Source organism: Triturus cristatus, chromosome 8, assembly GCF_964204655.1.
Source record: "Triturus cristatus chromosome 8, aTriCri1.1, whole genome shotgun sequence".
NCBI classification, from domain to species: Eukaryota; Metazoa; Chordata; class Amphibia; order Caudata; family Salamandridae; genus Triturus; species Triturus cristatus.
The window spans coordinates 353369330-353396440 of NC_140591.1; the positions used below are offsets into that span (position 1 = coordinate 353369330).

General features: G+C 47.4%; 1 protein-coding gene across 6 annotated transcripts in view; it reads left to right on the plus strand.

Moving 5' to 3' along the window:
- The window catches only part of FRY (FRY microtubule binding protein), a 657235-nt gene extending 646586 nt beyond the window's left edge, over positions 1 to 10649 (plus strand). For all 6 annotated transcript variants that reach the window (XM_085621668.1, XM_085621669.1, XM_085621670.1 and 3 more), the window contains one exon: positions 9171 to 10649. In XM_085621668.1, coding sequence (XP_085477794.1) covers positions 9171 to 9429 — 259 coding nt within the window. In that variant the 3' untranslated portion in view covers positions 9430 to 10649. The remainder of the gene's footprint in view (positions 1 to 9170) is intronic.
- Positions 10650 to 27111: the final 16462 nt, after the last annotated feature.

A 27111-nucleotide genomic window follows, 5' to 3' on the forward strand; every position in this document is an offset into this window, starting at 1 on the left:
TTTTCGCCGCATTATACGTTTTTAATTTGATTGTAACCGGAGCTGTGTTCAATGCTCCTCTAGGGCTGACAATTGCGGTGTAGGTCACCGTTCTAGTTGATTGCAACCTGCCTCACCCCCCCCCCCCACGTGACCCCGCGTACTCGGGCTCATTAGGAGCCGAGGACGCGAACGCGCAGCGGACGCCTTACTGTTAGTATTGTGTGGGAATTGTTGGAACTTGCTGGGGAAATCTAAACGGAGGGGAACTCTTTTAATTCAGAATTTTCGCCGCATTATACGTTTTTAATTTGATTGTAACCGGCGCTGTGTTCAATGCTCCTCTAGGGCTGACAATTGCGGTGTAGGTCACCGGTCTAGTTGATTGCAACCTGCCTCACCCCCCCCCCCCCACGTGACCCCGCGTACTCGGGCTCATTAGGAGCCAATGACGCGAACGCGCAGCAGGCGCACCGAAGGCGCGCTTAAGTCAAGCCCGTCTACGCCCGTCCGCGCCCGAACGGGACCAAGGGCCAGGACCCCTGCTAGTTCTAAGACTATAAAAACTATCTACTCACATGATCAACTCATGAATTTGAAAATAGAGGTACCGCATAATTGCCTACACTCTATGGGCTGTGACTCGCCCTCCCGACGATGCTCTCATTGCGGCTATGGAACTGATCACCGCCAATGCGGACATGAATCCTTACTGGAGGAGAAAATTTTTTAAATGTTCCTTCTCAACTGTCAAACATGCAGTGGAGATCCACACGCCAGACATTTTATTTCTTACTGAGACCTGGCTAGACAAAGACTCGGACTATGTCATTTCTGAAACTCTTCCTCCTCATTATTTGATTCAGAGGCATGACCGAGAGTGCGGGCATGGAGGAGGTATTGCTATTTACAAGGAAGAATTTAAATGCCGCTTCTCAAGTGGTCCTATATCGCAGTGTGAGAGCATTTTGTTTTCAATCCAACTATCCCCTACTTCTACCTTTCAGGTATACTACTTTACCGCCCGCCTGGCTCGACTGCTCCTTTCTGTCAAGTTCTGATAGATAGTGTAACTAATTTTGCCAGTTCTCTACCCAACTTTACGGTTCTGGGAGATTTCAACATTAATTTTGACAAAATGAAACACCCCCAAATAACAGAGCTTGTTGAGGGATTAGAGACCTTTCAGTTCGCTCAAAAAGTCTCTGGACCCACCCACATTAAAAATCATCTATTGGATCCCATTTTCTCTAACATCCAGTCTTTGACTGCGTCCCAACCTATCCCCCTTCCTTGGACTGATCATTTCCTGATTCCTTTTTTATGGGTTAGGCAGGAATTCAAACCGGTAGTGCAGAACACAAAAAAGTCTATTCATACTTGGACAACTCTCTCTTGGAATATGTGGGAAAGTGAACTGGAACTCACCCACCCCCCACTTCATTCTAATCCTATAATGGCCAATGACATCTTTAATAATTGGCTGGAGTCCTCGTTAAATAACATTTTGCCCAAAAAAAAGACACAGGTGAAAACTGGCTCTAAAAAGAATCCGTTGTATTCCCCAGAACTTAGAAAACTCAAACAAGAGGGTAAAAGATGTGAAAGGCAATGGAGGAAAGGCTTCTTATTGACCAACAGAACTAAATATAGGAATGCTATTAGAGCTTATAAAATAGAGATGAAATCTGCACAAAGTATTTTTTACCATGAAAAAATAACATCTGCAGCTAACTCCCCGAGGGAAATCTTTCAGATTGCAAAGTCTCTCTTGACACCCCCCTCTCTTTGTCCCATTCTGGAGAATGCCCAATCTTGGTGTAATCAGATGGCAAACTTTTTCTCAGAAAAAATCCAAACTATCTATAAATCCTTTCCTCTGAAAGGAGATTTACATTTGCTCCATCAAATGGAGTCAAGGTTAGAACAGCCTCTCCTGGTAAAACTTCCCCTTGTAGATGAGCTGGATGTAGATGAAATTCTTACTCATCTTAAATCGGGCTCCCCCTCTGACCCTGCCCCTCCTACTGCTCTTTTCAAAATTAGGAAAACCATCTTATCAACTTTGGTTGAACTTTTCAATGCCTCGTTTTGCACAGGTATTGTACCTCCCCTGTGGAAAAAGGCAATGGTTAGGGCCTTGCTGAAAAAGCCCAACCTGAATATGGAAGACTGGTCGAACTACAGACCTATATCCCTGCTCCCCGGTGTCTGTAAAATAGCCGAGAAGCATGTTAATTCTGTGTTATCTAGCTTCCTTGAAAAGAACGGCTTGCTGCATTCATCGCAGACCGGCTTTAGGGCACAACAGGGCACCGAGACCGCGCTCTTGTCGGTGGTGGAGGAATCCAGGAAGATCTTAGATAACGGAGGCTGCGCTGCAATTATCTTACTAGACCTCAGCGCAGCCTTCGATACTGTGAACCACTCACTCCTGATTAAACGTCTTCGACATTGGGGTCAGGGGTGCTGTATTGAAATGGCTCCGTTCTTTTTTAGAAGACAGAGTCTTCTCCGTCTTTGCGGATGACTGCATCTCTGACCCAGTACCGCTTTCGTGTGGAGTCCCCCAGGGCTCAGCATTAAGCCCCACCCTGTTCAACGTCTACCTGAGTTCACTGGCAAGCATAGTTACCCCGTTCGGGGTGCATATTGTCACTTATGCAGATGCTACTCAGCTAGTCGTTTCTTTGAACAATGATGACAACTCAGGAGGGGCTCTCACGGCATGTCTGGAGAGAGTGGCTAGCTGGATGGAGGCCTCCTACCTGAAGCTTAATGGAGCAAAAACGGAGGTTATGCTTCTCTGTAAAGCTACATCTATAACCATTTGAATCCTGGTGGCCGGTTAGCCTTGGACCCCCACCCACCCCTAAAAAAACCATTAAAAGTTTAGGAATCGTGTTAGACACCAATCTTGACTTTAAGGAACAGGCGCGAAAAGTTGCAGGTACCTGTTACGGTCTTCTGCGGATGATTAGGAGGATTCTCCCCTTGCTCCCCTGTTTGGCTAGAAGACTACTGGTACAGGCACTTATCCTGTCTAGGTTGGACTACGCAAATGCCATTTATCTTGGAGCCCCGCTGTCTACTACTAAAGTCTTGCAGACTGTACAAAATTGCGCAGCTCGACTCCTGCTGAATATTCCGAAACGTCTATCAGCCAGATTGGCACTATCCTCATTACACTGGCTCCCCATTCAGGAGAGGCTCCAATTTAAATCTATGTGTATCATACAAAAATCTCTGACTGGGAAAGGATCCATGCTGATTGAGGCTATGATGCACCCTTATCAACCACAAAGAACCTTAAGATCAGAGGGCAAATACCTGTTAACAGTTCCTAGAGTAAAACGCACCAGATGTGGAGGCCGTAGGTTCTCCTACTGAGGGGCGAAACTCTGGAACATGGCCCCCCTGCATATCCGGTCCCAAATCAACCACGTCCACTTTCGCAAACAGCTAAAAACCTTTCTTTTCCCATTAACTAATACCAATGAGTAGAGTGTCCGTTAGCGCGGGAATGCCTCCGGGTAACCAGGCGCTTTACAAATGCTTTTTCATTCATTCATTCATCATGACCGGAGCCTCAGTGTGAATTGCGGAGCAACGGGGGTGATGGGCATGTCCTGGTGACTGTGCATGCCAGGCCAGGCATGGATCTGTTTGCGAGCTGAGTCCTCTCCCCCAGATGCCCAGTGATGTCCACTGGATCTGGACAATAACTTTGAACTTTGCACCTCTCATTTTGGGGCTAGCTGGCCCTGGATTGACTGGACTAACATTTCACATCACAAAAGATTGCCTGCCTACTCATGCCCTGTAAATACAGGGCAGGCAGGCTGGGAATCCGTCGGGTGCAGCATTTTCTAGGACTTGTGGGACAACCCCGACTGCAGAGGAGCTGGGTTCCATTTGGCCAAAATCGCTGTTCTGGCTGCTAAGCGATGGTTTTCAGACACTCCTTTGAAGATTTTGTGATGGCCCTGTGCAGGTATGTACAGCTGGTGCCTGCTATGAACCCTCGGTGCTTGAGGGGTTTGTGGCCAGCCTCTCAATTGGTGGTACACCTGGATAAGGACAAGGTTCTCCAGAAGCAGGGGAAAATAGACAAGTATACCAAACCCCTTGGACCCCTGCGTGGGCAGCAGACGAGCCTGCACTGATTGCAGCAGCATAGTTTCACCCAACAACATCCAGATCTACAGATCTTAACACTTAAGACTATCCTTGCCTCCTGAATGGTCTGCGAGCCAAAAATAGGAATGGAGTGTGAAGAATTAACCTTTCTAAGGCAAGACCTGTGCAACGCCATCAATCAGGCGACGTAGGCTGAAGGTCACATTATTGAATTGGAGAACTCAGTAAAAGACCTTGACGCCGCTGTTGCAAACTATTAGCAACCTGATTGCATGTGCTGAGGTTGCAGAGGTTCACTCATGCTGCAACAATTTAAGGTTCATGGGCCTACCTGAGGGGACAGAGACCTTTATAAAGTTGCGGTTGAAGACACTTATGTCGGAAAATGAGATCTCCTCTTGTTTTCTGATTGAGGCCTGTGCTCGATCACCTGAAAGCCTTTATCCGTTGCTCCTCCGTGTCTGCTAATAGCCCCCTTCATTAATTTTGGGACAGAGACCTAATTCTGCAGGTTGCACAGGAAAAGGGGGAAGTCTGATAAGAATCACATACATTTCAGTTTTCCAAATTACACTAAGCTTATACTGATGCAACGCAAATCCTTCGAGCATGTAAAGCAGAAAATCAAAATGATGAATGTGAAATACATTCTCCTATACCCAGAAAACTTAAGGTAATCTACAAGAATGAAACGCTGTTCTTCGAGCAGCCAGAGAAAGCGAGAGCCTTGGAACAACTCTTAACCCCCCTTCTCAACAAATTCCACCTTAAATGTGGTAGGTCGCACACAGGACTCCATGAATTCCAGGGTGTGAAGGCTTGGCCACAAGAGTGGACCCTGGTCATGCTCCATAACCGAGTAGGTGGGTGGAGGACACAACACCATCATAACTGAATCCTTCAAAGACACCTCTGATTCCAAGTGAGCTGCGACACGGGTCTAGATATACCTGATGCTTCAGACTCTGTGTCAGACACTTCTCCTGAAGGAGGTTCTGCATACACAAACCTAGGAAAAGCTAGAAGGGTGCACAGCCACAGGTAGCATCTCTTGTTCACTCAAGTTAAGATGATTTAGTTAGTGTTTTAGGGGGACAGATACCGTTTGGTAGGGAGGCTAGGCAGGGGAGTTTTGACGGAAATGAGTGTTATAGTTTATAGGAAGTTTTGTAACACAAACATGAATGTGACACGCGTTCAAGTCTCGTCTACTTTTATGATGTTGCAGATTAAATCACATGATCGCTACGACATTATACAGTGGACTCCATAACAAAATTGAGAGGGGCAGTAATGCAGTACACTAAAAAGGATGTCCCTGATGTTTTCTCCTACAGGGAAGTTACCTATTGGGGACACAGTGCAAATTCTTTGGCACCGGGGTGTTTCATGCAGTCCTCCCTTGGGTTCCAGAGATGGCATTATACTCTTACACTAATTATTCCCATTGGTTGTGTTAGTGGTCCACATTGATGAACAGGCCAAATTCATCATGATAAAGGGCACCCTTCTAAGCATATATGCCCCCCCCTAGCTTGACTTATCATAATCTCTGTGCAGTAACTGAGCTATCATTAGAATCTACCATGGGTATGATGGTGGTGGGTGGAGACTTTAATGCAGCCATGAACCCTTCCCTAGACATGGACAGCCTCTCCTTGACTCCAAGATCCACAGCCCTGATCATGTGGTCTGAATGTTGGTTTCAGTGATGTGTGGCAGAAATGGCACATAAATGACACAGTACGCCCACAACTCCATACACCAATGCTGTTCATACCAACTGGTCTACCTGTTTGTCCCTGGGGCTGAGTTGGGTGGGTTGATTGGGGCACAGAAATACTGTGCAGGCACTCTGATCAGTCCCGTCATGATGTAGCTCTTTAACCCGGATCATGGGTGCAAGGGCATATGACATCTAAATACATGGTGTTTAAAAGAAGATCTACTGGCAGACCATTTAATAGGCACTACAGAGGAATAATTCCGGCTCAATGTGTACTCGGGAGGAGGAAGAAAAGGTAGGGTGCAAGATATTCAATCTCTGGAAAACAAAATCATTGAGCTTGAAAGCCAGTTGACAGCGGCCTACAACTCTGATACACACATACAACTCAAGCTCACCCAAGCATCCCTAAGAACAAAACTACTTGAAACAGTGAAGCTGGTGTGGGCGATGTCCCAATACAAAGCCTGCAAACTTGGAAATAAGACAGGCAAGCTCTTCTATTGCCTAGCCAGCAGGAAGGCAGACCTTAAAATCCTTACTTCAATTTAGGCAAACAAAGGAGGTAATCTCTCTGACTCCTGGCGATTGTGGCCGATTTTGCAACTTAGTATAAGGGTCTCTTTCACATTTACCAGCATTCAGTTCTTGAAATAAAACACGCGATTGCAGCTGACCTCAATATGAGATCAATGTCACCTTCAGATAGGGCTGACCTAGATCTTCCCATTCCAGCCAAAGAGATCTAGGATGCTATTACGTTGATGCCCTCTGGCAAAACATCGGGCCGATGGTTTTCAGCTTATATTCTTTAAGGTATGACACTCCTTTATCTTACCACACCAGTTGGCAATGTTCAAGGAGGCTATAAAAAAAGTCTATATTTCCCCACAACCTCAGAGGCACAACCACATTGCTCTTCCTAAAGCCTTGCAAACCGGTAAATGAGTGTGCATCGTAATACACTACCTTGTTAATAAATATAGAGGCTAAGATCCTTGCAAAACTCCTTGATACACAATGACCAGACTTTATGCCTGCCAGAAGTACCCAATACTCCCTGAGGTGTTGACACATCACATTGGCTAGGGCAGCTAACTTGCAGGGTCAAGCTGCACAGGTCATTGTAGATTTCAGAAAGGTTTTTGATTCCGTACACTGACCGTTCCAGGTGCACTTCAGCATGAACTTCTTCCCCGCTTCCACAGTTGCATTGCCATGCTTTCCAGTTCCCTATGGGCTCAGGTGCAGGAGATCCGAGTGCCGTCTAACTCATTTCCTATTTGGAGAGGCACACATCTCCCCTGTAATGCGTCCTGACTGTGGAGGCAATGTTATTTTGCATTATGAGAGATTCCCAACTTTTGAACTTTCAGTGGAACGATGTGATTGAAGATAGGGTGTCATCATACGCTGTCAACATGTTACTCTATGTACAGAGGCCACACCAAACTTGACACAGATGTTACATACCTTCAGGTAAACCTTGGGTCCACAGGTTAATTGGCAAAAGGCAACGTACATGTGCATCACCCATTGCTCCTCTGGACTGTTTGGCACACACTCAACTACAACTGGTGCACAATCATTTTGCATTCTGGGACTTGAACATTATGCCACCGCTTCGTCACACAAAGAGGATGTTGGAGGGATGGTCTTCTCCTCCTATTACTATAATGGGTAGGTCGGTCTTAAAATGGGGTCTCTTCCCCTGATTTCTATACACGCTACAAAGTAACCTTAACTTTATCCAAGATAGCTTTTTTGTGGAACTACAGTCTTTGGGTTCCGGATTCCTACGGGCAGGTAAGAAACCCAGTATGTCCTTGTCAGAATGCACCCAATTGCCGTATGAAGGTGGGTACTGCAGACATTCACCTCTGTTACCTAGCTTCCTAAAAGCTCTCCATAAATAAATGGTTATTCGTTGACAGGCACGGCTCATGGGGGACCACTGAGAGATCGAGGAGAGCGGTTTACCATGGTTGCCATGCCCATGTGGGAGCCACCAGGATAAGGGTGAGAGAGGTCTGTTGAGGTTTACGAACCACAAACGGAAGCAGAGTAAGAGGAGGAAAAGCATAAGCAAATATCCCTGACCAACTCATCCATAGTGCATTGTCCTTGGATTGTGGGTGTGGAAACCTGGAGGTGAAATTTGGGCATTTGGCGTTTTCTGCTGTGGCAAAAATGTCTATCTCTGGTAGTCCCCAACACTGGAAATAGTGGTGGAGGACTTGCGGGAGGATTATGCACAGCATGTGAATCTACAGCACTACATGCCTCGAACAGATGCTTACTGGGTAAGTAACATTTTCCATACATGCTGCCTATCTCATAAATTGCTTCTGAAAACATATGTTTATATATACATATATCTCTTAATTAATTCAATGCTCTTTGAGCCTAATATGTGTTGCTGGTGAATTCGATTGATCCCTTCGTTAACCCCGTTTAGTAATAAGGTTCTTTTTGTAAAAAGAAGTACAGTAACTCTTTGTCGGGTGAATATTTAAATGTTTAACTAGCCTTTGTTCCTTGAATGAACATAACGAAATAAGTTTATTTCCGTTTCTGGATAATTTGTGAAAATTTGGTTTCAAATTTAGCCCTAGTCGAATGCCTATACTTGAAAAAAAAATAGGTCCTCTTCCTCTGTAACTAGTTTAATGCCATCTCTTATTAGCTATGCAATGTGTTGCTGCTGATTACATCTATCCAGTGCAGAAAAAAATCTTTATTTCCAACAGCACTGAATCATCAGTGCCAGAGAAGCAGGCTGTAGGAGCGTGTTTCTTTCTGCAAACAAAATATTTTTAAAGCCATATCTCTGAGGATCTACCTATTATCACCTCTCTAACAACGAATTATTTCAGCCCTCTGTTTCTCTAACGAGGTGGTTCTTGGCTGTCCCAGGAGTAAAACAATAGGCATGAGGTCACTTGGAACGTTACAGTTCCAGCTTCATTTGCAGGCCTACCTAGATTTCCATTTTAGACCCCAAAAATAGATCCATTGGAGGCCTTCAGAAGTCAATATAAATCATACAATTTAAGTTAACATTTATCAGCTTTTGCGTTGTTCTGTTATAAAATACACATTCTGTCATGTTTAATGGAACAGTGTGATTTAGAAAATATAAATTTGGCAACCCTAAAAAAAAACATTTTTATAAATGATCACATTACCTAAACTTTACCAAACATATCTTTATAAATGCAAATGTAAAATATTTGTTAGTAGAAGAATACTATGTTAATACTTTTAGTTTTCTTGCTTGATCATTTGTTTGTGATGGACTTACAAGTTACTTTCCCCTTTTTAGGTACCTCTGGCCTAATGACATCTTTGGAAGCAGCTCTGATGACGAGGTCCAGACTCTGTTGAATATTTATTTCCGACATCAAACTCTGGGACAGACGGGCACATATGCACTGGTGGGATGCAACCAGAACCTGTCAGAAATCTGCACCAAACTGATGGAACTGAATGTGGAGATCCGCGATATGATTCGCAGAGCTCAAAACTACCGGGTTGTCTCTACTTTACTTCCCGACTCCAGCATTTCTGGCACAAGTCTCTGACAGGAACATGGTGTCTACCTTTTGTTACAAGTTGGAAGTGCTTGCTTGCTGGAGCAAGGTCAGTTGGAGTCTACTCAATCTTAGGAAGGCTTGGTCCTGCTGTTCTCACGGTTGTTACCTTCAAAACATTTTCTGCAAATAAATTGGCAGAGCTTCAACTGTGTAGCAATACACTAAGAACAAAGGTAGCTTAGAACAACCAAGACTCTTTCTTGCCCTGTTACACAACTAATTAGTATTTCACTGACAACGGTAACTCACTACTGAAAGGAAAAGTGACTTCCATTGCATACCAAAGCCTACTTTCTCGAACAATATTTCCTTTCTACAGAACTTCATGTTAGGTTGGCAAAAGTGCAATGTTTTCTTTGTGAAATTATATATATATGTGTGTGTATATATATATAAATATCAATGTTAAATACTTGTAAACTTATTTCTTGCTTTCTGGGCTAAGTGGATGGCAGGCGGAATGAAGCTGGCCGCAGGATACTACAAGGGTTTTGGCCAAAAGCTGAGGGGCCTGTACATATGGAAGCAAGCTGTAAATGGACTGCACTGTAATGTATACACTGTAATTTAAACTAAATTACTGTATCTTGAAAACACTGAGCTGCTATGAAGTATGTTTCCTAAAGTTGCTAGGATAGGTTCCTTAAGGTACTGCATCTCATTGCGTGGGTCTTCTGTTATGGCCCAAGTACCATCAAAGTAGATATGTTTTTTAACGGATCTTTGCTGCTTTTTACTAGAGGGTTGCTTTTCTGAATATATTTATACTATGAAAAAGAAAGCTAATATGACTGTCTTTTTTTATCTTCCCTGACATCTTTCAGTCTGTTAAGCATGCACATTTTTGTTTAATATAAATTTGGTTCTCAAACGTTTAAAATGTTGATAGCAAATTGCAAGTTCTCTAGGTAAGTTTATTATATAATTTTATTGAAGAAATATGTACATACATAAAAATGTGTGTATGTATCTATCTATATACTTGTATATTGAGGACATTCTGGTAAGTTTTTTCCTCCTCATATGGACTGCTGTCAGGTGTTGAATGTGTGCATGGAGTTAATTTGCACATCTGAGGCACTTTTATTCAGGCATTATCTATGTAACTTATTCACTCTGTAAATACACTTGCGATTTTTGTGAAGTAACCCGATTGAAATTTTGTTCATCTTTGAACTGAAAGATAAAGGTACTGTAGTCTATCAAAACGCTACTTCTCTATTATTGCTGTGAAGTGTCTGTACTTTGTCTGTTCTACGCAAATGATGCGCCTGTTGTAAATGAAGCATTAGAATTATTTCAACGCAATGTAGGCCCTCCTATAAGAAGTATTAATACCTGCTCTTACTAGGCCCCTTTATTGAAGTTTATACAGTGTCTGTGGCACTGTGTGCGAAAGAGGTTTTTCGCTAATTTTGTTGAGTTATCATGCTAAACTAATGAACCCTCTATGGTTGCTGTCTAATCGTCCTGATCGTGAAAAGCATTAGCTGGTCTTCATTGTGCAGCAGTGTGTGATGAATGCGTGGCTCTGCCAGAAGATATCTGAGATGCAACCTCCAACATAATCAGCAAGGGTTCCTCGCCTGTTCTATTACATCGGCTTAGACCAGGGTTGGGGCAAGACGTGTGTAAGATTAAAGACTGACACACCTGGTCCTATAATACATAAAGAATGCAGATGATAAAGTACTACCTGCAAAGGAAATTAAAGAGTAATAAATGTGTTAACCGCGTCAACTAGGACGATTATTATTAGGTAGATACACACACAAACCTTTACCAGTGTACAGAACAGTGAACAGGAAACTAGGTCTGTGTAGCAGTTCCTTTTTTGACTACCACGCCTTAAAGTGCATTCCCTGTTACTAGAGTTCAGGACTTGGTGATACACAGTGGTGATTTGGTTGAATTAAGTAGGTTGAAATCCCTGGCGTTCATGTTACTAAGAGGCAGCCGAACAGAAGATTTGGAAGAAGGGTGATGATTCAGTGATGGAGATAGCAGTGCTGTTGGGCAGACACACACAGTATAAAGATTCCAGGAAGCTTATCACGTAGCAGACGTCATTGGGCTTGCTCTCAGAATGTGTGCAGTGTGACAGTAAGGGACCAAGTATACAGAGAGGCTAAATGACTAATGTAAGGCCTTGGAACTAAGGGTGTTTACATGGTCGTATTGGGATCAAAAATAGACCCATGCACCCCAAAGAAAGTGGTCTACATTCATGGAGGAAATAAAGCATTTTTAAGTTTTGAGTACAAGTAACATGGGTCGAAACTTGAAACACTGCAGCGCTAAAAAGGGAATGCTTAGTTGCAGTCTGAATACATTGTACATGGTATTGATATATCCACTCCCAAGCAGCTATGCCCTCCTGCTACAAGAGATGCAGCGGTGGCTCCTCCCCAATGGTGGCGGAGCATCGCTCCCCATTCAAAAAGCCAGAAAACTAAAAATAAAATAACAAAACAACTTTATTATCATTTTATTTTTCTCTGTCTGACAGCCGACGCAAGCATAGAGTGGGGCAGGGCAAGGTAACAGGCAGGGAGAGCCTGGAGAAGCGATAGGTGCACTTAAGTGTGCTTGTTAGTTTGTTGGCAGGCGGTCTTAGTCCAGCCAAACTGACATGCGCACTTAGGTTTCTCCACACAAGCTGTGCTGCAGAGCCAGGTGGAGAAAAGGCCCAAGCTCCCTGTCCCTGACAGAGCATCAAAGCAGCCTGCTCAGGCCAATCCCCACACTGCTCTCATGCTTGATATACATAGCATGAGAGCAGTGTCTGGAGTGAGTGGGGACTCTGGGAGCCTGTGCCAGGTGCAGGGGAGCTCCAAGGCAGCTGGCAGTGTAAGCTAAGTCTATTTTCTATTTATTATTAACCCCTCCGCACCCTTTCCCCCATTCCCCCCCCTCGTGTCTCCACACTCCCCCGCTTCACCACTTATGACTTGTAACAGCCGCTACTGAAGAGTTGAGCCTAGTGTTTGCATATTTTTGGAGCAGGCCTTATGGCAAGGCTTAGTCCAGAATGTAGAATGAAAGGATCCCATTTACTTAGTGCATTAAATGAAATATTTTTGGCACATTCTATACAAACAGTGGCAATTGAAAGATTTTGGGGACAAAGTCTATTTTGGGGATGTCTCTTTGGAGCACTTATTTGTATACATTTTTTATTGACATTTAAGACAACAAGGTACAAACCATTAATAACCCATATCCCACCACCCACCTCCCCCCTTGCACTACCACTACAGTGGCATAAGACAGATCATGGAGCAGAATCCAGGGTGAAAAGAGGGGAGCTGTGGAGTCTATGGTTCGGAAACAACCAACCCGTCACAGGAGTTACACCCATGCTGTCTCTTGAGTGACACGTGTATTAGCACCGAACTACAGTCTCACCCCTACTCCACTCGTGGCTTCAATCATCTGGCATATTCACACCAATCATCATTTTCCGGAGTGTCTAGGGGGGCTTGGCATCTGGGGGCTGTAGCAGGTCTGCAAGCATCACCGCCCTAGCCTGCAAGTCATCAGTGAGTTTGTTAATCCAGTATTTACACACACTGCTTCTTCAGCCACTGCCCATTGTCCTGTCTCTCACCCACTCACACATATCCGGAGGAGTAAGGGACATCCAACGAAAATAGCCACTGTGCTTAGCGAGGATCAACCCCCGCAATAGGAACCACCTACTAAGTGTTGTCATCTTACATGTTGGTACCTGCCCCAACAGCCATTGTCTAGCATCTCTGGGGATTCTCAAGTCTGTTTGGAACACTAATGAACTTAGTACAATTTTTTAGGTTATTCAGTGATAATCTGTTATGCAAAACAATATTGAATTACATGTTTTACAACTACAAGGTAATCTTCCAGAAATTGAGAAATTCGTAGAGAGCTGAATATCAAGCTCCTTGGTGTCTACCAGCCAACAATACCAAAGAGAAACTTAAGACATGGTGAAGCGGTTTTCTGTGCTTGGATATAAATTTGTTTTTACTTGTGACAACATTGTACCTAAAATTAAGTTATCTAACCAGCCTGATCATTCAATTCAAGTGAAGACATTGTAACGGTTACTTGTAGGATGTTTAGTGGATTAATGCATAATGGTAAAATGAAACATATGGTGATAGCACTTATAATTTTTGCTCTCTGCTGGATCCTTCTACCTGCAGATTTCTCACCTGTAGAATAGTCCCAGGCATCAGACTGGATCGGGAAACTTCAAAGCTCTTGTTTTGTCTGTAGGGAGCGCTAACTTATGGACACCGCAGCTTGCATCAGATGACATCACAAAAGCCATATAGCTCCAAACCTGTTGTTCCAACGTTAGTTGCCATTTTTCTTTACTTCAACATGGGGCCAAAGCTCGTTCTCTCCAGAGAATTGTGATGTGTCCCCATAACAAATTTATCTCAGCGCAGAACTGTTTTTACTCCAATATGCCAACTGTTTGCTGTGCTTGCAGGTGGACCACAATTCCCGCCAGTTCAACTCCTGCCAAAGTATGCACTAATGCGATGTGGCACGTCAGCAAGCAAGGGGAAGTAGGGTCTCACCCAGTAGTGGCTGGTAGGGTACGGGGGTGGGGGGTTTTAGGAAATCAAAAGGAAAACGTACCTGCTGGTCGCTGCCGCCAGCTGCTGCCTCTTCTCAGCAGGAACAGGAAGCACCCAGGCTTCCAGACTCCCTAAGCCTGTCACGACACTGCTGATAGCAGCAATGTGGTTGGTTGAAGCGCTGTGGTTCGGCCCGGAAAGAGGGAGTGGAAACCTGGGCATGTTCTCCATGCAGGCTGTACTACAGCCTGGGTGGAGAACCTGCAAAGTGTGCATGACTCCTTAGCCGGCCCAAGACGGCCGGCCAAACAGTCATGCCCACTTTTGGTGCAGCATCATTCACTCCTTCTCCCTGTGACACGGGGAGCCCATCCATGTCCCACCCTAACCTAGCAGACGGCAACTGCAATACAACAAGCATTGGAATAGCCAATCGGTCTCGCCTTTGGCACATAAGTGTTAAGCTAGAGCTATTGGTTTTGCCAGTGTTTGTTAGCTAAGTTGGTGTGGTCAAACATCACAGAGAGAATGTTGCAGGGTTCTGTAGTAGGGGATCTCTGTGTATAGTCATAATCTATGAATAGTCCCGCCCATGTGCGGGGACCCCGGAGCAATCAAAATATCTCTTAAGCTGTCCTGCATTTGCAAACCTGCAAAGACACTTAAGAGACAGACAAAATAATTACAGCCTAATAACAATATGGCTGCACTGGCCAGCACTTCATCCGAAGTGAACACAAAAGCCAAAATAAAGTTTAAATGTCATTTTTATTCACATCTGACATGTTCCTTTATTGTATCACACTCCCTTCACCAAAATCCCTTTAAACAATAGAGAGGAAGGGGTGGACAGACAAGCCCTATAGGCTGTCATTATGTGTCTGCTAAAAGGATACCGTGCCTTTAAGGAACTCTCCAGAGACCCCCGGTATCCCAGGATGCACAGCCAAAGCAAGTTACTTTCAGTTCTTTTTTCCGGCTCCTGCTAACAGGACCCGGGAGCATTGAGCTCTACCCTTTTGGGTGGATATTTTGGATAAAATTGGTTTTTTGAAGAAAAAAGTTTGTTCATTCGACGTCTAGAGCCTTTCTCTGCTGCATCCTGTAGTTTGGTGCAGTTTGACCCACTTTTAGCATGGCTTTATTTGATAAATGCCCTGAGTGTGGGAAGAAAATGGCCAAGACGGACCCACATGATGTCTGTATTCTCTGCTTATCATCTTCACATGTCCCTGCTACATGTGACGTCTGCAAGACCTTCTCCAAGAGGACCCTGAGGGACAGAGAGAAGATTCGCCTTCAGGGAGAGGAGAAGCAGAGAACAGGTGGGACTTTTGGGCATGGAGGATCTCCTTCCCCATCCTCTGCCCATGCTTCAGCCACTGGAGGGACCTCCGGGGGAAAAAAGGAGCAGAAACGACACCTACCGGCCGGAAGATCCCGTTCGACGTCGAAGACGACGACGTCGACGGCGAGACGTACGGCACCGGTGTGTTCGCCGTCGATCCAGGGCTCTGGATCTCGGCGTCCTCGACGTTCGATGTCGAGAGAGGGGCCGGCGAGACCTCGGACTAGGTCGCCGTCGAAGGCTTCACAGTCGACGTCGACACAACATCGACGTCGTACTGAGCCCCGCAGACAGCGCCGCTCGCCGTGGAGGCGAGCCCGCTCGCCTCCTTCGCCGTCGACTCATGGTTCGACGTCGACGACATCGACGCGGAGACACCGGCGACGGACGTTGAGTCCAAGGAGATCGCCGTTGAGTCCAAGGAGATCGCCGTTGAGTCCAAGGAGATCGCCGTTGAGTCCAAGGAGATCGCCGTCGATGCGGAGGAGATCGCCGTCGAGGCGAAGGAGATCGCCGTCGAGGCGAAGGAGATCGCCGTCGAGGCGACATCGCTCACCATCGACGTCGAGGGGCTCGCCGTTGAGACGAAGCTCGACGTCGAGGAAAGGCAGGGGACGCCGTTCGACGTCGAGGAGACGCCGTTTGCGTTCAGCGGCAAGGAGAAGCCGTACGAGGTCGACGCACGGTTCGACGTCAAGGACTGGTGACACTTCTTAGGTGATTACGATACGATATCCAGTTGTGGATCTAGGAGAGGAGGATGTTCTCCCTCGTTCACTTCGGCCTCTTCAGGGGGTAGACCCGCAAAGAAGAGAAGGGTGGACGGAAGTCCGGACAGGGCTAGTCCGGGTTCTCCGGCGAGAAGTGATGGAGGCCCGCAACCTCAGCCTCAGCCGTGGCCTCAGAAGCATCCTACGCCGCCTCCTCCTCCTCCACCTGACCCCCGGCTCCCGGTGGCACCTCCTAAGCGACCTACGCCACCTCCGCTGCCACCGCCTCCGGTGCTGCAGCTCCCACCTTCGCCTCGGCGGCCAGTGGCTCCGAAGAGACTGAGATCACGCTCTAGATCGCGCCGGAGGTCACGGAGCAGACACAGATCGTCCACTCACACAAGGCATGGACGACGGAGGTATAGATCTCGATCCAGAGGCACGAGGTATTCGGACTCGTCTGACACTGGACGGCTTTCCCCCACGTTATCGGAAACGCCGCCTACTAGAATCTCGCCAGTGGATGATATTGCCACTTTCCAAGATGTTCTGATGAGAGGGGCGGCAAAATTGGGACTCTCAGTGACAGTACCAGTTCCCCCTACCTCTGTGATATTCGAGACATTACACAAGGCGCATCTATCATGCCCCCTCCTCCCTTTGGTTCCAGGTCTGGAGGAACCAGCCATGGAGGTCTTCTTAACACCGGCCGTGGTTAAGTCTGCTCCCTCAAGGTTGCAAAAGAAGTACAGGGCCCCTGATTCGGACCCGGCGTTCCTCAGGGTGGACCCTCCCCCGGACTCTGTCATTGTGGTTGCGGCTAGGAAGCAACATGCCACGTCACCCTCTTCCACAGCTCCCCCGGATAAGGAGTCGCAAGATGGATTCCTTGGGGAGGAGGATGTGCTCTACGTCGGCCACGACTATGAAGGCTGCTAGCGCCTCCGCTCTGCTGGGTCGCTATGACCGATCATTATGGGACTCCCTGCAACAGTTTGCTGACTCCCTGCCTAGGGATAAACGGGAAGACTTCCAGGAGGTGTTGAACGAGGGCATGATGGTCTCCAACCAGATCATCAGTGCAGCGGGGGATGTGTCATTGCTGGCGGCCCATGGGTACTGTCATGGAGTACACATGAGGAGACATTCTTGGCTGAGACTTACCTCTCTAAAGCCTGAAGCGCAGCAAAAGATTGCTAACTTACCTTTCTCTGGCACGACGTTGTTCGGGTCTCATGCGGATGACGAAATGGCCCGCATGAAGGCCGAAGCAGAAACCCTGAAAGCCGTGGGGTTGGAAAAACCCAAGGAACAGAAGAGGTCATTCCGTTCCTATGGCAGGCGTTATTCTAAACAACGCGGCCAGGGGCGTCAGTCTGGTCAACAACAACAACAACACCAGCAACAACAACAGTTCCCGAGGCAGTCCTTTCAAAAGCGCCAGAGGGGCAGAGGACAGCATCAATCCTCGTCTGGGAACAAAGGCCCGGCCGGGTCGAAGTCCTGAAAGGTCACTTCCCCTTCATCCGTTACCCGCTCCGGTGGGGGGGAAGTATTCAATACTACCTGGCAGAGTGGAGAACAATAACTCGGGACAAGTGGGTGCTGAATATTGTTTGCAATGGGTACAGTCTTCGTTTCACCAGCCCGCCTCCACAGGTCCCACCAGTGCACTCTCCCTACATGGTGCGAGAGCTCCAGTGGGAGGCGGACATTCTGTTAAAGAAGAAGGCGATAGAGATTGTTCCTTTGAGGCAACAAGGAAAAGGTCTTTACTCAAGTTTCTTTCTCGTCAGAAAAAAGGACAAGAACGAGTTCAGGCCTATTCTAGATCTGCGTCAAGCAAACAAGTGGATCCGCAGAGAAAAGTTCCGTATGTTGTCCCTGCATCAGATTTACCCTCAGTTGCATCGAGGAGACTGGCTGTGCGCCATAGATCTGCAGGACGCTTACTTTCATGTGCCGATCGCACAAAAGCATCGCAAGTTCCTGAGGTTTCTGGTAGGCCACAACCATTACCAGTATACAGTACTCCCGTTGGGTCTGAAGTCTGCACCAAGGACGTTCTCCAAGTGCATGGCAGTGGTGGCAGCACACTTGCGGAAGAACAAAGTGTTTGTGTATCCCTACCTGGACGATTGGCTGATCAAAGCTGCCACGTACCAGGAAGCCCAGTGTCATTTCAACAGGACAGCTGCCTTGCTTCATCGCCTGGGACTGCACATCAACATGACGAAGCCGGTGCCGATCCCTGTGCAGTGTCTCCAATACTTGGGGGCCTCAGTCAATACTTTGAACGCAAGCGTGTGTCCTTCGGAGGAGAGACGCTTATCTATCCGTTGGAAGGCCCTGCACCTCCTCTCAGCCCACTACGGTGAGGACGGTGGCCTCTTTACTGGGGTCGATGGCTTCATGCATCTTTCTCACCCCCAATGCACGTCTGCATATGAGGCCTCTGCAGGAATGTCTGGCGGATCAATGGGACCAGAGGCGGGGGCGTTGGGAGGACAAGATTCATCTGTCCCAACACGCTCTGCAGTCTCTGAAATGGTGGTTGTAGGAGAGTAGGGTCTGCTTTCTATGTTCACCCCCACTTTTTGCTTTTGCTTTACTGGTTTTCGACTTAGATGTGGCTGTGGGCCTGCTAATCAGACCCACAGCCCTGCTGTTCTCTCTCTAAATTAATACTATGTACTTTAGGTGCATAACCCATTTGGATAGGATCACCTTATTGGCCCCTGTACAGTGTACCCTAGGTACCCAGGGCATAGGTGTACCCTAGGCCTACCAGGGGCTGCAGCATGTATTATGCCACCCCTGGCCTGGCCTTCCATTTTGACACAACTGGCTGATCACTCAGCTGGGGCAAGGTCGTGTAATCACCCCTTGCTTAGGTGTAGTATTCCTATACCTAACTTACATATAGACACATGTGTACCTATCAGTCACTCCTATGGCAGGCCTTAACAATCCTGGAGGCAGAGTGCTTGGTAACATGTGAGATGGTGCTCTAGCATGAGCTGAGCCTGTCTGCAGCTTTCAGAACCAAGTCCTTATAGCTGTTCTATGATATAGCCTACCATATACTCTTAAAATGCCTTATAATCTTAGACGGTTATGGTAACTATGGTTTAGCTTTATCGAAACATGTCGTGTAAGGTGTCTAACACTGTGGAATAATACCCCCATGCCATTTCTGGACATGAGGATATTATTCCCCCCTTCTAGAGGGAAAGACATGTTAAAATCATACTTCACTGTTAGCCTCTGACCAAAGCCTCAGCATCACAAAATGGATGCTGCTGCCACGACACAAGTCTGACCTCCTGCAGCTGGGAGTGATCCCAGCCAGGGAGGCCTGAACAATAGGTTCCCTGCTTGGGGAGGTGCTAGCACCTCCCCAGACAGCCTTTAGTGTATTGGGGCAGGGTGGGCTGAAAGGAATGAGACATGCCTGGGGCACACAAGGTGTTCCTTGCATAGTCCAGTTCAAACCGGCGCTGGGGCACTCCAGCCCCAGCTCTGGCGCGAAACTGGACAAAGGGAAGTGGGTGTAACCACCCCCTCCCAGGTCCCACCCATAAGGCGTGACCTAGCAGGTATCCCAGCCCCCCAGATTAGTATAAGAGTGGGAGTTGGGCCTCAAGACTTTAGATTATCCTGAACCTGCAAACTTGAACAGAAACTCTGGACCTTCGACATTCGACGAAAGAAGAAGACTGAAGAATCTCCCTTGTGGCCAAGGAGTGGCTACCCTGTGCAAACAGGCACCATCAAGAGACTACCCTTTGCTTTGCCCACGTTCTACGAGGAACCGACTGCAGAGCCCGACCAGAGCCTTGACTTCCAGACTTCTCCGACCCTGATCCACATCCACAGCAGAGCTGAGATCCGTGGAGGCGACGAGCAACGTGGGACCGGCTACCTGGGAAAAGTGGCTAGTAACTTCAAGCGCAGCTTCTGAGGCACCCTCGAAGTTGTGCACCGGGGATTGAGAAGCCCCAACCCCAAGCATCATCTGCACCGAAGATCAGCCCCCCACACTCCACGAGTCCTGCGTGGGGCCCTTCTGCATTTTCCTGCTTGCCGCGTCTGTCCGGTTGCTTGCCCGCTGGCTAGTGGCCTTTGTGACGACGCACCCTGAAATCTTCTGCGCTGGTTTGGCTCCTCTAGACTGGCTCCCGCTTCTCTGCAAAGAAGAAGCACCCCAGACCTTCCTGGTCTGCACCAGAAGCAAGTCCTCCGTTCTTCGTGGGTTCCGCTTGCCAAGGCTTGGTGAGTCCTAGTCCAACTTCGATGCCGCCGACAGCAAGAGCCTTCGTGGGACAGCTCGCCTCCTGGTCCTGGTCGTCCTCGACGCTTCCTGGTCCTCCTGGCTGCAGCGACAAGCTTCACCTTCACCTGCAATCTTCACAACATCGCCTGGTTCCTTCCTGGTTCCACGTGGTCACTGGCTAGTGACCTTGACTCTGTCCCTTCTGCTTGCAGGTCTCCTCTCTTCTTGATCCCAGCCTTGGGATCCACCGGACACTCTTCACTGACTGCCTGTCAGCATCTTTCTTCAGGCATCCATAGGAGTCGACGACGAAAACCGACGCAACTTCACCCCTATGCACCCGCAGCCTGTGGGCTAGGTAACTTGGGTACTCTGGTGCTCATCAGGATAGTGACTATCCTAGTGTCTAGTTTTCCAGTCTCGACTTCCTAGCTACTCCGGAAGTGTCCTAAATCTATCGTTTTCTAAACTGTACTATTGCTAGTGACTTTTAGGCATTACGCGTGAGTGTTTCCACTCTGCACACGAATCCCGTGGGCCTCCCACTTCCTAACTAACGCTAGTGTAGTGTAGCCCCAGCGATTCCCTAGGCCTAGGCCTATTCTATTTCCGTGACAGTGGTCCTTATACCACTTACTTAGTATATGGTTTGCGTGGCCCCTAGGGCCTAACTGTATTACTTACCTGTGTGACTTAATGTATGCTTAAATAAGACTGTGTTGTACTTACCTCTAATCTCATAAAGAGTGCTGATGGTTTGACTAGAATAAATACACTTTATTTTATATATATATATATCTGTTGTGGTGTCCTTTCATTTGGTATTCAAGGGATTATATATGGTATCACAGCTGACTTCACATGCCATTCAGAGTTTAGCCTAAGACTGCTCTTGTCCATGCTACCACTAGGATAGCTGGTCTATAAGGTTGACTCTACAACCAATCACCTTAAGGGTATTTGGACTGATATAAGGTGTACACTAGAACTAGTGACATCATACATCAGGCCAACTTCTCACATTGGTGGCAGCGGTGGGATCTGAGCTTGCTGTTGTAATACCATTGTAATCTTGAGATACTAAATTGAAAGATCACACAGATATTGTCTAGGTACATATAACATAGATTATAATACTTAAGTCCTACTGGACTTAGTGGTTGTAGGTTGAGGGGAGTAACACACCCTGACTACAACTACTAGAGAGGTTTAGTAGAAACAACTAGTGTAGGTAGGTGCACACACCACACCCTCACTAGATCATGTCTCTGAGAGGAGCTCAAGTAGATGCTCTCTCAGGAGGGTCAGGTCTGCAGAAGACCCCCTCTAGATATGATACCTTAACATTCCAGGAGATGAGACAATTGTGTACCTCCAGAGGAATAAAACAGGGTGCAAACCCTACCCTCCTTCAGTTAAGACAACTCCTAGAGGAGTATGATGCTCTTAGGGCCTCTCAGGCAGGTACCCTAGGTACAGAGGAGGGTCTACCCACCACAGAGGAGTCAGATGGGGCTTCAGATGGAGAGGTAGACAGCCAGGGCCAAGTAGGAAGACTTAGCCAGGCTATCCTAAGTTTACATGGGAGTTTGCATGGGGTCCCCCCATACAGACCCCCAAGTGGGCTTAACCAGAGAAACAGGAGGGACAGATCCCCTTCAAGGGAATCCATCCACTCCCATGTCTCTAGCATCTCTAGTGTTTCCTCTCACAGGGGAATGACTTCCCCTGAGAGAAAGGAACATAAAGCCAGAATGAGGGAAGCTAATCTGAGGATTCAGAGGGAAGAACTTGCCCTTGCCAAGGAGAAGCTTGCTCTGGCTAGAGAGCAAAAGTTAAGTGGGTCAGAACCCACTGGTGGCAGCAATATCCCTAAGGATAGAGACAGGCACTATGATAATAGAAACCTGAGCAAGATTGTCCCTCCCTACAAGTGTGGGGATGACATCCACAAATGGATAACTGCTTTGGAGAGAGCTTGCAAAGTACAGCAGGTACCCCAAAGTCAGTGGGCAGCTATCTTGTGGCTCTCCTTCTCTGAGAAAGGTAGAGACAAGCTCCTCACAGTTAGTGATGAGGATGCAGATAATTACACTGTCCTGAAGAGTGCTCTGATTGATGGGTTTGGCCTAACCACTGAACAATACAGGTTGTTGTTCAGGGATACCCAGAAGACACAGACTCAGGACTGGACTGACTTTGTAGATTGTGCCACTAAGGCTCTGGAAGGCTGGCTAATGGGAAGTAAGGTTAAGGACTATACAGGATTGTATAATTTGATCATGAGAGAACAAATACTTAACAACTGTCAAAACCAGCTATTGCATCAACACCTGATTGATTCTGATCTGACTTCTCCCCAAGAATTGGGAAAGAAGGCAGATAGATGGGTCAGGACTAGAGTTAAGCAGAAAAACCAGAACCAGGGCGGTGATCAGAAAAAGGCAGACCAGAAGGGTAATGATCAGAAACAAAAAGACCAGAAGTCTTCACCAGGCCCCCAAAAGGCTCAGGGGGAGGGTGGTCCCAAAAAGGATAACAAGAAAGATGGCCAAAAGAAACCATGGTGCAACTATTGTAAGTCCAACTCACATTGGTTTAGTGAGTGCACCAAAAAGGATAAGCCCCCAGCCACCATTGCCCCTAAGGCAACTGTACCCCCTAGTTCAGCTGTAAGTGGTGGTTCCCAGCAAAAGGGTGTAGTAGGGTTAACCCTGGGAACTGAGGAGGATTCTGGCCTAGTCAGAGTACCTACTCAGGCTGTTCTGATCTGTGATGGGGACTTAGCTTTGTCCTCTACTGTAGGCCCCAGTAACCTGGGCAAGTACAGACAGACTCCTTTTATCAACCAAAGAATGGCTCAGGCCTACAGGGACACTGGGGCTAGTGTCACAATGGTGACACCTGCTTTTGTGGACCCTGGACAGATCATACTAGGTGAGAATTACCTAGTGACCAACGCTAGCAATGCCACTACCTCCCATAGTGTGGCTATTGTTAACTTCTCCTGGGGAGGGGTAACTGGCCTCAAGAAAGTTGTTGTTAGTTCAGACCTTCCTGTAGAGTGTTTACTGGGCAATGATCTTGAAACTTCAGTTTGGTCTGAAGTGGAGTATAGGATCCATGCAGAAATGCTGGGGATAGATGCACATGTCCTTGCTGTGACCAGGTCACAGGCCAAAAAGTGCACCACTGAACAAGTGCTGGATCCTGAAACTATGGACCAGTCACAACACAAGAGAAAGAGCAGTAGGGTTAAGGCTGTGCCTTCCCCCCTGCCTCAGGTGGTGGATCAGCCCTACCAGGAGGATGATTCTGAGAGCCCTGAAGGAACTGTCCTAGAAGAACTTGAACCTGATCAGGTTGAGTTTCTTGGGACAGGGGGACCTTCAAGGGCAGATCTGAGGCAGGCTCAATTAGACTGCCCCTCTCTTGAACCCCTCAGACAGCTGGCTGCTGCTGAGGCTGCAGGGAATGCTCAAGGTACCCATAGAGTGTATTGGGATGAAGGGCTACTGTATTCAGAGGCTAGAGACCCCAAGCCTGGTGCATCCAGGAGGTTGGTCATACCACTGAAGTTCAGAGGCTTCCTTCTTACCTTGGCCCATGATATTCCCCTTGCAGGACATCTAGGCCAGAACAAGACTTGGGACAGGCTTGTCCCTCACTTTCACTGGCCCCATATGTCAGAAGATACTAAGGAGTTTTGTCGCTCCTGTGTCACCTGCCAAGCCAGTGGCAAATCAGGTGGCACCACAAAGGCCCCCCTCATACCACTACCTGTGGTGGGGGTCCCCTTTGAAAGAGTGGGCATAGATATTGTAGGACCAATGGACCCACAAACAGCATCTGGGCACAGATTCATACTGGTGATAGTGGACCATGCCACCAGGTACCCAGAAGCAATTCCCCTGAGGACCACAACCGCTCCTGTTGTGGCAAGGGCCCTGCTTGGAGTATTCTCCAGAGTGGGCTTTCCAAAGGAGGTCATTTCTGACAGAGGTGCCAACTTCATGTCAGGATACTTGACTGCAATGTGGAAGGAGTGTGGTGTTAACTACAAGTTCACCACACCCTATCACCCACAGTGCAATGGGCTTGTTGAGAGATTCAACAAGACCCTAAAGGGAATGATAAAAGGATTACCAGACAAGCTTAGGCGAAGATGGGACATCCTTTTACCCTGCCTTCTGTTTGCTTACAGAGAGGTCCCACAAAAGGGGGTTGGCTACAGCCCTTTTGAGCTTTTGTTTGGGCATCCTGTAAGAGGACCCCTGTGTTTGGTGAAGGAAGGATGGGAGAGACCTCTCAGACCACCCAAACTAGACATAGTGGATTATGTACTTGGTCTCCGCTCCAGGATGGCAGAGTATATGAAGAAGGCTTCTAAAAACCTTGAGGCAAGCCAAGAACTCCAAAAAGCTTGGCATGACCAAAAGGCTGTACTGACTGTTTACCAGCCAGGACAGAAAGTGTGGGTGTTGGAGCCAGTGGCCCCAGCAGCTCTCCAAGACAAATGGTCTGGACCCCACACTATTGTTGAGAAAAAGGGAGAAGTCACCTACTTGGTGGACCTTGGGACTCCCAGAAGCCCCCACAGGGTGCTTCATGTCAACAGATTGAAGGCATATGTTGACAGGGCAGACATGGGGCTACTCATGGCTACAGATGAGGGGCAGGAGGAAGAGAGTGACCCTCTCCCAGACCTGTTGACTCAGAACCCTGATGATGGCTCAGTTGATGGTGTGGTCTTTTCTGACAGCCTCACTGTCCATCAGCAACAGGACTGCAGACAAGTTCTGCAATCCTACAGACATATGTTCTCTCTGACCCCAAGTCAGACAAACTGGTGCACCCACGAGGTGGACACTGGTGACAGTCTGCCTGTGAAGAGTAAAATCTACAGGCAACCTGACCATGCCAGGGACTGCATAAAAGTTGAGGTACAAAAGATGTTGGAGCTGGGAGTCATTGAACCTTCAGAGAGCCCTTGGGCTAGTCCTGTAGTTCTTGTGCCAAAACCTCACACCCAAGATGGTAAGAGAGAGATGAGGTTTTGCGTGGATTACAGAGGTCTCAATGCTGTCACTAGGACAGATGCCCACCCAATACCTAGGGCAGATGAGCTCATTGACAGACTGGCAGCTGCTAAGTTTTTGAGCACATTTGACCTGACAGCAGGCTACTGGCAAATCAGACTAGCTGAGAGTGCAAAGGCCAAAACTGCTTTCTCGACCCCAGGAGGACATTATCAATTTGTGGTAATGCCCTTTGGTTTGAAGAATGCACCTGCCACTTTCCAAAGGTTGGTGAATCAAGTCCTTACTGGGTTGGATGATTATTGTGCAGCTTATCTTGATGATATTGCTGTCTTTAGCTCCACCTGGGAGGATCACCTGGTCCACCTGAGGAATGTTTTGGAGGCCCTGCAAAAGGCAGGCCTCACTATCAAGGCCACTAAGTGCCAGATAGGGCAGAGCAAGGTTGTATACCTGGGCCACCTAGTTGGTGGGGGTCAGGTTCAACCACTGGAGAGCAAGATCCAGGCCATAAAGGACTGGGCTCCTCCAACTACCCAGACTCAGGTCAGAGCTTTCTTGGGCCTGACTGGGTACTACAGAAAGTTTGTTAAGAACTATGGGTCCATAGTGACACCACTTAATGACTTGACCTCCAAGAAGATGCCAAAGAAAGTTCAGTGGACAGTAAGCTGTCAAAAAGCATTTGATGACCTGAAGCAGGCCATGTGCAGTGCACCTATTCTGAAAAGTCCAGACTACTCCAAAGAGTTCATTGTCCAGACAGATGCTTCTGAGTTAGGTGTGGGAGCTGTCCTTTCACAACTGAATGTAGATGGTCAAGACCAGCCCATTGCTTTTATAAGTAGAAGGCTGACCCCTAGAGAGAAACGTTGGTCAGCTATTGAGAGGGAGGCCTTTGCTGTGGTTTGGGCCCTGAAGAAGCTGAGGCCATACTTGTTTGGCACTCACTTAAAGATTCAGACAGACCATAAGCCCCTCTTGTGGCTAAATCAGATGAAGGGTGAAAATCCCAAACTTCTTAGGTGGTCCATTTCCCTACAGGGGATGGACTTCACAGTGGAACATAGACCTGGGACTGACCATGCCAATGCAGATGGACTCTCCAGATATTTCCACTTAGAACATGAAGACTCAACTGGTCAAGGTTAGTTTAATGTCCCTAAGTTTGGGGGGGGGGGGGTTGTGTAGGAGAGTAGGGTCTGCTTTCTATGTTCACCCCCACTTTTTGTTTTTGCTTTACTGGTTTTCGACTTAGATGTGGCTGTGGGCCTGCTAATCAGACCCACAGCCCTGCTGTTCTCTCTCTAAATTAATACTATGTACTTTAGGTGCATAACCCATTTGGATAGGATCACCTTATTGGCCCCTGTACAGTGTACCCTAGGTACCCAGGGCATAGGTGTACCCTAGGCCTACCAGGGGCTGCAGCATGTATTATGCCACCCCTGGCCTGGCCTTCCATTTTGACACAACTGGCTGATCACTCAGCTGGGGCAAGGTCGTGTAATCACCCCTTGCTTAGGTGTAGTATTCCTATACCTAACTTACATATAGACACATGTGTACCTATCAGTCACTCCTATGGCAGGCCTAAACAATCCTGGAGGCAGAGTGCTTGGTAACATGTGAGATGGTGCTCTAGCATGAGCTGAGCCTGTCTGCAGCTTTCGGAACCAAGTCCTTATAGCTGTTCTATGATATAGCCTACCATATACTCTTAAAG